Here is a 12379-nt window from a genome sequence, read left to right on the forward strand (position 1 = left end):
ATGACCATGGTAAGTACAGCCTATAAGTTAAACAATAGACTGCCAGATCATGCTGTAGCTCAGACCATTGTTGCTGGGTTTACAGGTCAGCTTAAGGGTTGGTGGGATAATTATCTCACTTTTGATGATAGGAATAGTATCCTTAAAGCCTATAGGATTAATGAGAGTAATGAAGTTGTTAAGGACGAAGATGGCCAAGATATTGAGGATGCAGTGGCTACTTTAATCTACTCAATATCCAAGCACTTCATCGGAGATCCTGCAAAAATTAAGGATAAAACTGCAGATCTCTTAACCAACCTTAAGTGTCCCAAGCTTCATGATTTTTGGTGGTATAAGTCTTCCTAACCAAAGTCATGCTAAGGTCAGATTGTAACCAGTCTTTTTGGAAAGAAAAATTCATCTCAGGTTTACCCAAGCTTTTCTCTGAGAGAATTAGGATCAAGATAAGGGAACAGTATAACGGTCAAATCCCTTATGATAAGCTAACCTATGGTGAGATTATAAGCATTGTCACAGCTGAAGGGATTAAGTTGTGTAATGACTTCAAGCTTAAGCAACAGATGAAGAATGAACAAAAAATCTACAAGAATGAATTTGGATCATTCTGTAGCCAGTTTGGTTTCAGCCAAAAGGAAACTATGCCTCCCTCTAAGAAAAAACCAAGCAGGAAGCCTAGCAAAGATAAGTTTTACCACAGTAAGAGAGGTACCTATGACAACTATAGGATGAATGATACTAAGCAGTCAAGGCACGTCCAAAGAAGGATCAACAAAGATACCCAGAAAAAGGTAGAAACTCCTTTAGATGTCAAGCCAATTACCTGTTTTAAATGTGGCAAAGTTGGCCATTATAAAAAAGATTGTAGAGTTAAGCAAAAGATTAATAATTAAGTGTCTCAGATGACCTAAAGAATATGCTTTGTAAGGTAATGTTAAACTCAGATTCTGAATCAGGGACTGATTCAGATAATGAAGATGACATTAATCAACTAGACAGTAGTGGTGAAGTTTCCAGCCAATCTTCTAGTGACCAAGATGTTTGTATTAAGGGTAATTGTAATTGCCGTCCTAAAACTATAAATGTCATACGCCAAGATCAGGAGTTTATCCTAGATACTTTAAGAAAAGTTGAAGATGAAAAGACTAAGCAAAATCTTTATGAAGTTTTTAAGAAATCTGTTGTTAAAGTAGAAGACAAGAAGACTGTTAATCCTTATAACCTTAATGATATCTTAAACATGTTTGACCAACAGTCTCCCAAGGAAGTCAGCATTAAGGAACTTCATGAAGAAGTTAAGCAGCATAAAAAGGAGATTAAGGAGTTAAGACAATTCATAAGTCTAGGTCTCTCTGATCTCCAAGATCAAATCAATAGAATTGGCAACCAAGAAATCCATATGGATATTCCAGAATCTTCTCATGTTAATGATAATGAGACAGATATTTTTTTTGAATACTGTGAGTAGGGTTATCTTCCAGAGGTGGGAAGTCTCCCTTACTATAGTAGTCAAAGATAAATTTGTCTTTAATATTATTGCTTTGATTGATTCAGGAGCAGCTGAAAATTGCCTTCAAGAAAGTCTTGTACCTATTCCTATATGCGAAGAGACTAGTCAGTCTCTATTTGGAGCCAATGGCAAGAGACTTTCCATTAAGTATAAATTAACAGATGTTAATATCCGTAACCATGACGTCTGTATTAAGCAAACCTTTATCCTTGTTAAGGATCTTAATGAAAAAGCCCTTCTAGGAATACCCTTCTTAAGCTCTATTTATCCCTTGTGGGTAGATAACCAAGGTATAAGAACAAAGCTTTTTGATAAGGAAATTCATTTTGAATTTGCTAATCCAACTGTAAGCATCACACCTTGTAACCAAGAAATTAATCTTGTTAGAATAGATGACCCACCTAAGATATTTGGTACCCAATTCACTCATAATCTCATTATAAATGATATTTTCAGCATTCCTTTATGCATTTCAAAATTTCAAACTGATATTTTGAACCAAGGAATTTTAAAAGTTGTTTTCACAACTGAGAAAACAATTAAGTATATAGCTTTTAAGTATAATTTAACTGATTGGATTATTTTAAACCCTAATTTTCAAATTAAGCTTATTAAAGGAGAAAGTTCCATTCCTAATCTCTCAACTCATGGAATTTGCAGGATTCACGAGACCATGGCCCCCAAGAAAGACAAACAACCTTTTAGGTCCATTAAACCTACAGATTCTAAGAATTCTCATTTAGTTCTTTCTGAAAAATTCATGCCACTTCATTATGGCCATTTTGAAGTAGCAGGTTCTTCCAGCCACTTTAATCATCACATTCCTTCAGCATCCCCTAGTAGGGATATAGATTCAAGCTCGGAATCTCTACCTTTTGTGGAAGATTCCTTCCCCATAAATCCATCTTTTAGTAATACTAACACTTTATCTGATTATATCAATTGCATTTTTGAATGGCAGGGAAGGTATGAGACCCTTGAAAGGAAACTTGAATTAGTTGACTTTCATAAGCTCAGGTTAAAAGCTCAAGCCTCATTTTCCCCACTCGAAAATGGTGAGAATAAGCATTCTACCCCACTGGTGAATGATAAATTGAGTGAGGAAGAGTTGGGTTACCGTATGCTAAGAATGTATCATCATAAGACAGAGAATCTATACTCTCTTAAGCCAGAACTACGTCTCCTAATTTTGAAAAAGGCTAAGTCCTCAGCAGAAGAAAAACAGATCTTCATCGCTTCATACCTCCAAGATCTTCATCTCTATCTTTCTACCAATATTGGTCTTAAGGTCCCAGGTTTAAGCTTGGTTACTGAGAAGGAAGTTGATGATTCAAAAATTTGCAGAATAATTGAAGAACCTTTCCAGTACCAAAAAGGCATCAAGAAGTTGATTTGCAACTGCAACAGAAATTTCACAATCAGTCGTGTTTGCTTGGACTTGCAATACTATTCACCAATTAGCATCAAATTCAAGGGTGAAGATTTATTATTAACTCCAGAAAAGCTTTTGGACCATGGTCTAGTCCATCAAATCATCTGTTCTGATCCCAACCAAGTTTCCCAGTTTGGAAGAAAAATTGCTCTTGGCCTAACCCAAGGATTTAAAATAAATAAGAAATTCGCGGAAGCCATCATCATCAGCAAAGCTTCTGAGTGGGTTTCTAGTGGCAAGCTTATTCCAGCTCAGCACATTGTTTCTCTTCACTATCAGAATAGGAGACCTACTCGACTGTCTTATCCTCTGTTATTTTCTGATATTTGTGCTGAATCCATTATTAAGCAAATCAAACACTGGAGAGCCAGAATTATTTGCAGGGATTTTGAGGCTTTTCCAAGAAATATGGGACATCTTATTGCTGCAGATTCTTGTCATCTAATTTTCTGTGGCAAGAAGTTACACCCTCTTCCAACCATGGCTAGTATTGAAGATATTAAGCTTCTTGAAGATCATCGTAAGGATTTCTCATGATGACTGGTTAACAAGAATATTTTACAAGCTTTGCAGTTTCTGTACCAAAAGCAACAAGCATGCGTCTACACAGTATAAAGCAGCCTGCCAAAAGTCTTCTCAGCCGAAAAAGGGTTTTTGGGGGATTTTCGGTATAAAAGTGAATCTTACTATTCATTATTCACTATTCACTATTCAAGCACGGGTCTACTGTTCATGGTTACTATTCAAGATTCCTTTTTTGCCTATTTAAGGAGGTAAGGTCCTCATTTGTAAGGACACTTGAATTTTCTCTCCTAAGCTGAAGCTCTCCCTTCTCTCTTCTTTCTCTCTCATCATGTAAACTCTTCAAGCTTTCAAGCTTTCTTCAAGCTTTCCTACCCCTGTCCATTGTAAGATATTTCTCCTTATGTATAATATAAGTATGTTTTGATTACCTCCTATATGGATGGTTTTTAATTATGTTTTGTTTTTCATTTTATTTTATGTTCTTATACCGCCTATATGGTCGGTTTTAATTAATTTTTATTTTTAAGTTTATGTTTTTTATTTTGTACCGCCTACATGGTCGGTTTTAAGCTTATTATGAACTAACAAGTTTTTGGTTCCTTCTCTTTAAATTTCTTGTTGGATATCTTATTTGATTTCTAACCCTCTTCTTTGTTTTGAATCATGGCATAATTCATTTGTTCATTGCACATGACCTTGTCCTGGGTGTCTAATATATATATATATATATATATATATATATATATATATATATATATACTTACTTTTGTATAAGAATTTTTATATTTTATTCTATTTTATAAATAAAGATGAAAAATGTATCCAAACATATGCTAACTAATTCTCTTTAAAAATGCTTCTAATGAAAATATGCTAACAAATAAACTGCAAATAAAAATACTTTAAGCAAATTCACTATCAAGGGAGTCTAAGTTATAATAAATATTTTCATCAAGATTTAAAAGAAATAAGGAATTAAGGAAGAAGCTTCAAAATGATTTTAATTTAAACTCATTTCATTTGTAATCTTGCAATCTCATGCCCTAAATGTTCCCATTCATCAATTTTATTGATAAAATTTTATTAGAATTAATAATTATTAAAAAAAATTAAATTCAAAACCTTTTTAAAAAACCCCACTGTTTATATTGTAATTTGGGTAGTCATTTCTAATATAGAAGATATTATCAACATTTTATTTATTATTTATTTTCATTTTGGTAAAATTCTAGAATTACGTGAATTTTTCTTCTTAGAATAAGAAAGATATAATAAAGAAAATGAGGGAAAGCTGATACGCTAAATGGAAATATGTGCAATCAATTTACATAAAATTAAAATTCTGATTATTTTCATTTTTATTGTTTTTATTTAATCAAAATGACAATAAGCGGAATGAAAAAAAAGAAAGGTGAGAATTAAAAATTCTTCGTGGAAAATGCTAGCTGGTTGTACTAATAAAGGTGATGGTGATGATGAGTAGGGGGCAATCATTATGTTTTCTTATCAGATGAGTGATGATCCCAATCAGAAGGCTGACCACTTTATTAGTGGTGATGGTGATAGTTTTCCACATATATCATCATCTGTCTTGTGCATGATTAAATTTTGTGGCTTAAAAATGAGGATTACCTATTTACCCCTTTAGGTAGTTTTCAAGAATTAAGATAAAAACTTTTAAAACCATATCAAGTTTCATGGTAAAATATCATCAACCCCGACTTAAATTTTATCAAAATAAAAATTATTTTTAAGTAATATAAAATAGAATAACTTTAATAAAGGTGATAGTGAAGATGATGGTGGGTACACTAAAGGTATAAAATTGACGACTTTTAAAGGATTTAAGATCTTAGATAAGGAAAACTATACATCATATATCATTATAATTGGATCTTTATTCTTATATTTAGATAAGATACTTTGATTAAAGAAATTTATAGTTATGAAAAAAAATAAATTTTGTAACTTAAAAATATAAATTACCTATTTACTCCCTCCAAATGGTTTCAAGAATTAATAAAATCTTTTAAAAACTATATAGAATTTCATGATAAAATATCAACTCTCAAGAATGTCAAAATACTTAAAATTTTATCAAAATAAAAATTAATTTTCATTAATACAAAACAAAAATAAACTTTTTTTTTTTTGGATAGAAAGTGATAATTAAAAGATTTTCAATTGAAAATATTATACAACGGATGTTGATAGAATGTTAGCTAACATGTTTATGTAGGATTTAATTTGTGAAAAATGGATAAAAATCAATTGGCTTATTGATGGGACAATTAAAAGTGTATTCGATAGTGATTTTATAAAACGTTTTTATTCTTAAAAGTATTTTTTTAAAAAAAAATTAAGTTTAAAAAAACACTCTTAAAAATATGAAAAATCACTTATAATTGAGAAAAAAACTTTTATAATATTTTTCAAAAAAATACTTAATAGATGATTATCTTAAAAACACTTTTTGATACAATATTTCCGTACCGAACACATTTCTAATATTGCAAAAAAATTGTCAATATATATCATTGATGGACATAGTCACAATAATTACATTTCCCACAAATTTTCTAGAAACCAAGCATATTAATGGGAATTACAAGTCGCTTGGAATCAAATTAAGTTACATCTGAGGGGCAATAAGGGAACATGAAGCACCGTCTTCAACGAGATGTTGAAGCCAATACCTATACCTTCTAAACCAACTCCTCTCTTTTGCTTCATTCATCATCCCAAAGTTCTCCACAGCATTGTTTAGGATATTATGATATATTTTAGGAAAGTAGTTGTTATTGTTTAGGATTGTTTCCTAAACTCACAGTTTTTCCTTAATTAGGTTTGCTTGATGTACTATATATTTAGGTGGATGAATATCAATTAGGGTCAAGCTCTGACCCTTTAATCACACTTTTCACAATACCTATACCTTCTAAACCAACTCCTCTCTTCTGCTTGATTCATCATCCCAAAGCTCTCCACGCTCATCATTTCCCTCAAAACTAGTTATTAATCCTCTTTGACAAAACCATGGGCAACATTTTCTCCGTCGAAATCTCCGTTAACCACGCTATCTCTAGTTGCTGGAATCGCACTACTGAACATGCAAATTACCTGTGCAAACTCCCAGAAAATCTGGTAGCTCTGGGAACTGCTTGTAAAAGATTGGGGGAGTTCAGGAACGATGTGATGAGGAGGGTGGATATCGCTGAGAGGGAACAAATGCAGCGGCTCGACCAAGTTCAAGGGTGGCTTTCAAGGGTCGAAAATCTGGAAACTCAAGTCAGTCGACTCATTGAAGATGGCACGGAGGAGATTGAGAAGAAATGTCTCGGTGGTTGTTGTCCTAGGCGTTGCAGCACCAGATACAAGTTGGGGAAGAGAGTGGCTAGAAAGTTGAAAGAAGTGGACAATCTAATGAGCCAAGGATCTTTTGATCTGGTGGCTGAGAGGTTACCTTCACCTCGCGTAGGTGAAAGGCCAAGTGAAGCAACTGTCGGCATGGATTCGAGGCTTGACAAGGTTCGGAGCAGCATGGACGAAGAACGAGTGGGAATTATCGGCCTATATGGGTTAGGAGGTGTTGGAAAAACCACCCTCTTAACCCAAATCAATAATGCTTTTACTAAAAGAACCCATGATTTTGATTTTGTGATCTGGTCAACAGTTTCCAAAAATGTAAACCTTGGAAAAATTCAGGATGACATTTGGAAGAAGATAGGGTGTTGTGATGATAGATGGAAAAGCAAAGATCGAGATGAGAAAGCTACGAGCATCTGGAACGTCCTGACCGGAAAGAGGTTTGTGCTGTTGCTAGATGATGTTTGGGAGCGGCTGACTTTATTAGACGTCGGGGTTCCACTCCAAAATAAGAAAAATAAGATAGTATTCACCACTCGATCTGAAGAGGTGTGCGCTCAAATGGAAGCTGATAAGAGGATCAAAGTGGATTGCCTAACAAGGACCGAATCCTGGGATTTGTTTCGAAAGAATCTTGGAGAAGACGCTCTCAAATTCCATCCTGAAATACCCAAGCTAGCTCAGGTCGTTGCACAAGAGTGTTGCGGTTTGCCACTTGTGCTAACTACCATGGGTAAGGCCATGGCTTGTAAGAAGACGCCGCAGGAATGGAAACATGCAATTAGAGTGTTCCAAAGCTCTGCCTCAAAATTGCCAGGTATTGGGGACAGAGTGTTTCCTCTTTTAAAATACAGTTATGATTCCTTACCCACGGAAGTTGCCAGATCTTGCTTCTTGTATTGTTCTCTATATCCGGAAGATGATGAGATGTCAAAATCAAGTTTGATAAACCGTTGGATTTGTGAAGGCTTTTTAGATGAATTTGATGACTGGGAGGGAGCAGAAAACCAGGGTTACAACATTATTGGCACTCTGATTCATGCATGTCTATTAGAAGAAGGTGATGTTGATTATCAAGTAAAACTGCATGATGTAATACGTGATATGGCATTGTGGATAGCTCGTGAAACTGGGAAGGAGCAGGACAAGTTCTTGGTGAAGGCCGGCAGTACGTTAACTGAAGCTCCTGAAGTTGCTGAATGGATGGGGCCAAAAAGGATTTCACTTATGAATAACCAAATCGAGAAACTAACAGGGTCTCCCATTTGCCCCAATCTCTCAACTTTGTTTCTTCGGGAAAATAGTTTGAAGATGATCACTGATAGTTTCTTCCAGTTTATGCCAAATCTAAGAGTTTTAGACTTGTCAGATAATAGCATAACTGAATTACCACAGGGAATCTCTAATTTGGTTTCACTACGATATCTCGACCTATCACTCACTGAAATAAAAGAGTTGCCAATTGAGTTGAAGAACCTGGGTAACTTGAAATGTTTGCTGTTGAGTGACATGCCTCAACTTTCTTCAATTCCAGAGCAGTTGATATCAAGTCTTTTGATGTTGCAAGTGATTGATATGTCCAACTGTGGAATTTGTGATGGTGATGAAGCCTTGGTTGAGGAATTGGAGTCCTTAAAGTACTTGCATGATTTAGGTGTCACTATAACAAGTACCTCTGCTTTCAAAAGGCTTCTAAGCTCTGACAAGCTAAGAAGCTGCATTTCCAGTGTATGCCTCAGGAATTTCAACGGTTCAAGCTCTCTCAATTTAACATCTCTCTGCAATGTAAAGAATCTCTGTGAGTTGTCTATCTCAAACTGTGGCTCGTTGGAAAATTTGGTGATTGATTGGGCTTGGGAAGGAAAGAAAACAACAGAATCTAATTACCTTAACTCAAAGGTCAGTTCCCACAACAGTTTCCACAGCCTTGAGGTGGTGGTCATCGAAAGCTGTTCGAGGTTGAAGGACCTCACATGGGTTGCTTTTGCTCCAAACCTTAAAGCGCTTACAATAATTGATTGTGATCAAATGCAAGAAGTAATAGGTACCGGTAAATGTGGTGAATCTGCAGAGAATGGAGAAAACCTGAGTCCATTTGTCAAACTCCAAGTACTTGAGTTAGATGATCTACCACAATTGAAGAGCATATTTTGGAAAGCCCTGCCATTTATCTACTTAAATACAATCTATGTAGATAGTTGTCCACTTCTAAAGAAGCTGCCACTCAACGCCAACAGTGCCAAGGGACATCGAATTGTCATTTCCGGACAAACCGAGTGGTGGAATAAAGTAGAGTGGGAGGATGAGGCAACTCACAACGCTTTTCTTCCATGTTTCGTACCTATTGAAGAATAAGGGGCTGCAGCAATCTCAGAGAGGCTACGATGCGATTCTCGGTGAGACCCTTTTCACAATTAACTATCATTTGATCATGAATAGGTATTGATCCAAATAAAGCATTCAATTATAGCATCTTTCCATGGTCGTATACCTGCCACATACTGATATACTTAAAAAATGCTATTCCATTTCAAACACATAAGGCAATTGATTGCAGGTTTACAAGGAGTCATCTTGTTATTGGAATTCAAAATCTACAACTTTTACGGTCATGTTTAGTTATTAGAAAATATTAAGGAAAGAAAATAAATATTAATGAAAATAATTTATTTTTTGTATTTGGTTATATTATGAAAAATATAAAAAAAATCAAATATAAATAAAATTAGTTTGAAATTTACAAATTTTCTAAATTTTTTAATTTTTATATCGAAAAGTTAAAATAAATAAAACAAATTAGAAGTAGCGTATAAAAGTAATCTATTAATTTTAAATTTTTTTTTAATTTTTTTTTACTTTTTTTCCTTGCATTTTTCCTTTTTATTTTCTTTATATTACAATTCTCTCAAATTTTCCAAGAACTAAACATAGCCTACATATAATGATCAAATATGATCTTACAAACCAACCCATATAAAAATTTAAGCCCAATCTTGTGGCTTTTCTAATTTGGTTTAATAAGTCAATGGTATATATCCTTATGCAATCTTATTTTGTTTAGTTGCAGAATATAACTTCATATGTCAGAAATGCTTCCACGATCTTCACTCAATAAGAATCCATTGTTGTCCAAGGTTGAAGGATATGAATGGCTTATTTTCATGCCAACTTTTTAGTATGTTGATGAAATTATAGACTGTCAAAATAGAACATATAATTACTTATCTATGTGAGGTAAACTGTTGGTTTATGTATGTTGTTTCATAGTGTTTGTGTGAATATGTTGTTTCTCTTCGAATTGCAATATTACATTTTTTGTATTCTAGGGATTGTGAGTGCATTTTATGATTTATGTAAAAAATTTGAGTTGGATGGCTTTCTTTAATTGCTCTACTTGAATGGAAGAGCATGTACATGATATCTTTGCTTGGAAACAATCTAGTGTATAATTTCAAAAATATAATCCTATTTTCAAATAGAAAAGATAGTTGAGTCAAGGTACTCCTGGACCAACTAGGAATTGTATCTTTGTTCGTGGAGAAACAAGCATTCTTGAGAAAAAAATCAAGTCCCTCTTTGTACAAAAATTTTAAGGGAGAACTTGCCCAAGTCATGGGTAGACCATAATTGGGGCACCTTAGCTAATAATGGTCCCATTTGGTTCCCTATCTATGTTTATCAAATACACCTTTTCATAATTGTAATGGGAATGGAGTGTGGGATTTATACAATGTTAAAGCATGTATTCCTTAATTTTGCAATATGTTAAAGAGGATGAAACATTTTTATTTGTTGCAATTCAAGAGCATGTACGAAAATGCTCTCGCCTTGTGTTCAAAATAGAAGAACTCATTTATCTTATGTCCATTAAACTTTTTTCAAAATTTTGAGAAAGTGAAAATTTTTCACTTCCTTAAATTTTTAATTTTTTTTTTATGTAGTGTTTTCAAGTATACAAGGTTTTTACTTGTTTTAGTATAATAATTCTTATATTTTATATAAGACTTCCTATTTAAAAAATAGAAAATAGAATATGTATCCAATCATACACCTAAGTGATTCTCTTAACAAAAGTACTATAGATAAAAATACTTTAACGAGAATCACTCCCAAATGTGTTCTAAGTTATATTTTCTAATGGACCAACTTTTCTATCAAAAATTTTTTTGAGTAGACAATAATTTATAATTAAATGTAAAACATTTTTACTCCATGATAATTTTTATTTATCTTTTTCCCCTTTAATATCCACCTCTCAATATCTTGGTATTTTAAACTAAGGATATAATTTTATTAGTTGTGCGCATGACATTGTCTTACATATCCATGTAAGGTTTTTTCTAAAATAAATAATTAAAAATTTCATTATTAAAAAAAAAAATAGAATCAATAATATCTTATTTTTATATAATACCATAACTAACAAATTTCTTACCATTTTTATGTTCATAAAAAAGAAATAAATAAGTAAATGTGTGAAACTAATAAAAATAATTATTGATTTACGGTAATTATTTGGAATATATTAATATTTAACTGATGGAGCATTAGCTTAGCTTAGCTATCAAATCACTTTTTTTTTTTTGTTTATATTCAAATAGTAAGTTATTCTATTTGAAACTATTTCTAATGTAACCAGTATTTAAAATCACTTTTAAAAATCTCAAGAAATGACTTGAAGTGATTTGTAAACAATCACTTGATATGATTTTCTTAAAAATCATTTTTTAATACAATAATATGTTACAAAAAAAATTATCAGAACATCTTTTGTTCTTTTTTAATTTATATATATCTATTGTTTTGGATATACTTCCCATCTATATGTAGGGACCCCTCCCTCTAAGAAACACGTGGCACGCATCTCACAGTGACACGTGGCACGCATCTCACAGTGACACGTGGCACGTGTTATTAGCCGGACCATCATCATCCGGATTCCCCTAAGGATATGCATGATGCAGTTCTCCTATCCGGACTGCCTCAAAGAAAGGCAAATGACGTTTCAGCTTCTCCTATCCAAGGAAGAGCAAACGACGCTGGCAGAGCATAGACATCCGGACAACCTTCATAATACATCCGCTCCGCAATACATCCGGATAATCAGCATGTGCCATCCGGATATATCAGCATGTGCCATCCGGATATAATCGACCGGATCATCAATTAAAGTAAAGCAAGTCTTACACGCTATCACAACGAACAGCCATGGCCCACATCCTGTCACCTGCAGAGTGAGAAGACAAGATGAAGTGACAGCAAGTCACTTCCCACGATCATTCTACATGATCACTTCCCAAGATCTCTGACAGCCGCATCACCTACCATGGTTTCTGACAAGCCGCTCGTAGGGTGATGATGCTCTTGCTGACGCCTATTATCATCATAACAACATAAAATATCTTCTCACCATTAATGAGAAGAACAGTACCCCTGAAGCTGTATATATATAAGCCTTCACACAAAGAGGAAGAAGATCCCCTGGTAACCTCCTGATACCTGGTAAAAGGCCAACTGATTTATATCTCTCTCACCATGGCTAATAA

General features: G+C 33.8%; 1 protein-coding gene and 1 long non-coding RNA gene across 3 annotated transcripts; one reads left to right on the plus strand and one right to left on the minus strand.

The window, feature by feature from the left end:
* Positions 1-5988: 5988 nt before the first annotated feature.
* LOC132254262 (uncharacterized) lies at positions 5989-7048 on the minus strand. The gene is made up of 2 exons (XR_009466548.1): positions 6397-7048; positions 5989-6163 (listed from the first exon to the last, which is right to left on the minus strand). It is a non-coding gene; the product is annotated as an uncharacterized LOC132254262 (long non-coding RNA).
* Positions 6397-10218, plus strand: LOC100248105 (disease resistance protein SUMM2). 2 transcript variants are annotated; one of them, XM_010656455.3, is made up of 2 exons: positions 6397-9229; positions 9895-10218. In XM_010656455.3, exon 1 carries the CDS (start codon positions 6504-6506, stop codon positions 9186-9188), a length of 2685 nt encoding a protein of 894 aa, XP_010654757.1. In that variant the 5' UTR covers positions 6397-6503; the 3' UTR covers positions 9189-9229; positions 9895-10218. The 2 variants fall into 2 exon arrangements, with proteins under 2 accessions (XP_010654757.1, XP_010654758.1); XM_010656456.3 differs by having other exon boundaries at positions 6404-9229; positions 9901-10218.
* Positions 10219-12379: the final 2161 nt, after the last annotated feature.

The sequence above is a fragment of the Vitis vinifera genome, chromosome 9, assembly GCF_030704535.1.
Source record: "Vitis vinifera cultivar Pinot Noir 40024 chromosome 9, ASM3070453v1".
Lineage (NCBI taxonomy): Eukaryota > Viridiplantae > Streptophyta > Magnoliopsida > Vitales > Vitaceae > Vitis > Vitis vinifera.

What these genes read in the sequence shown, in the direction of transcription:
- LOC100248105 (XM_010656455.3), top strand. Translation starts at nt 6,504, where the DNA reads ATGGGCAACATTTTCTCCGTCGAAATCTCCGTTAACCACGCTATCTCT.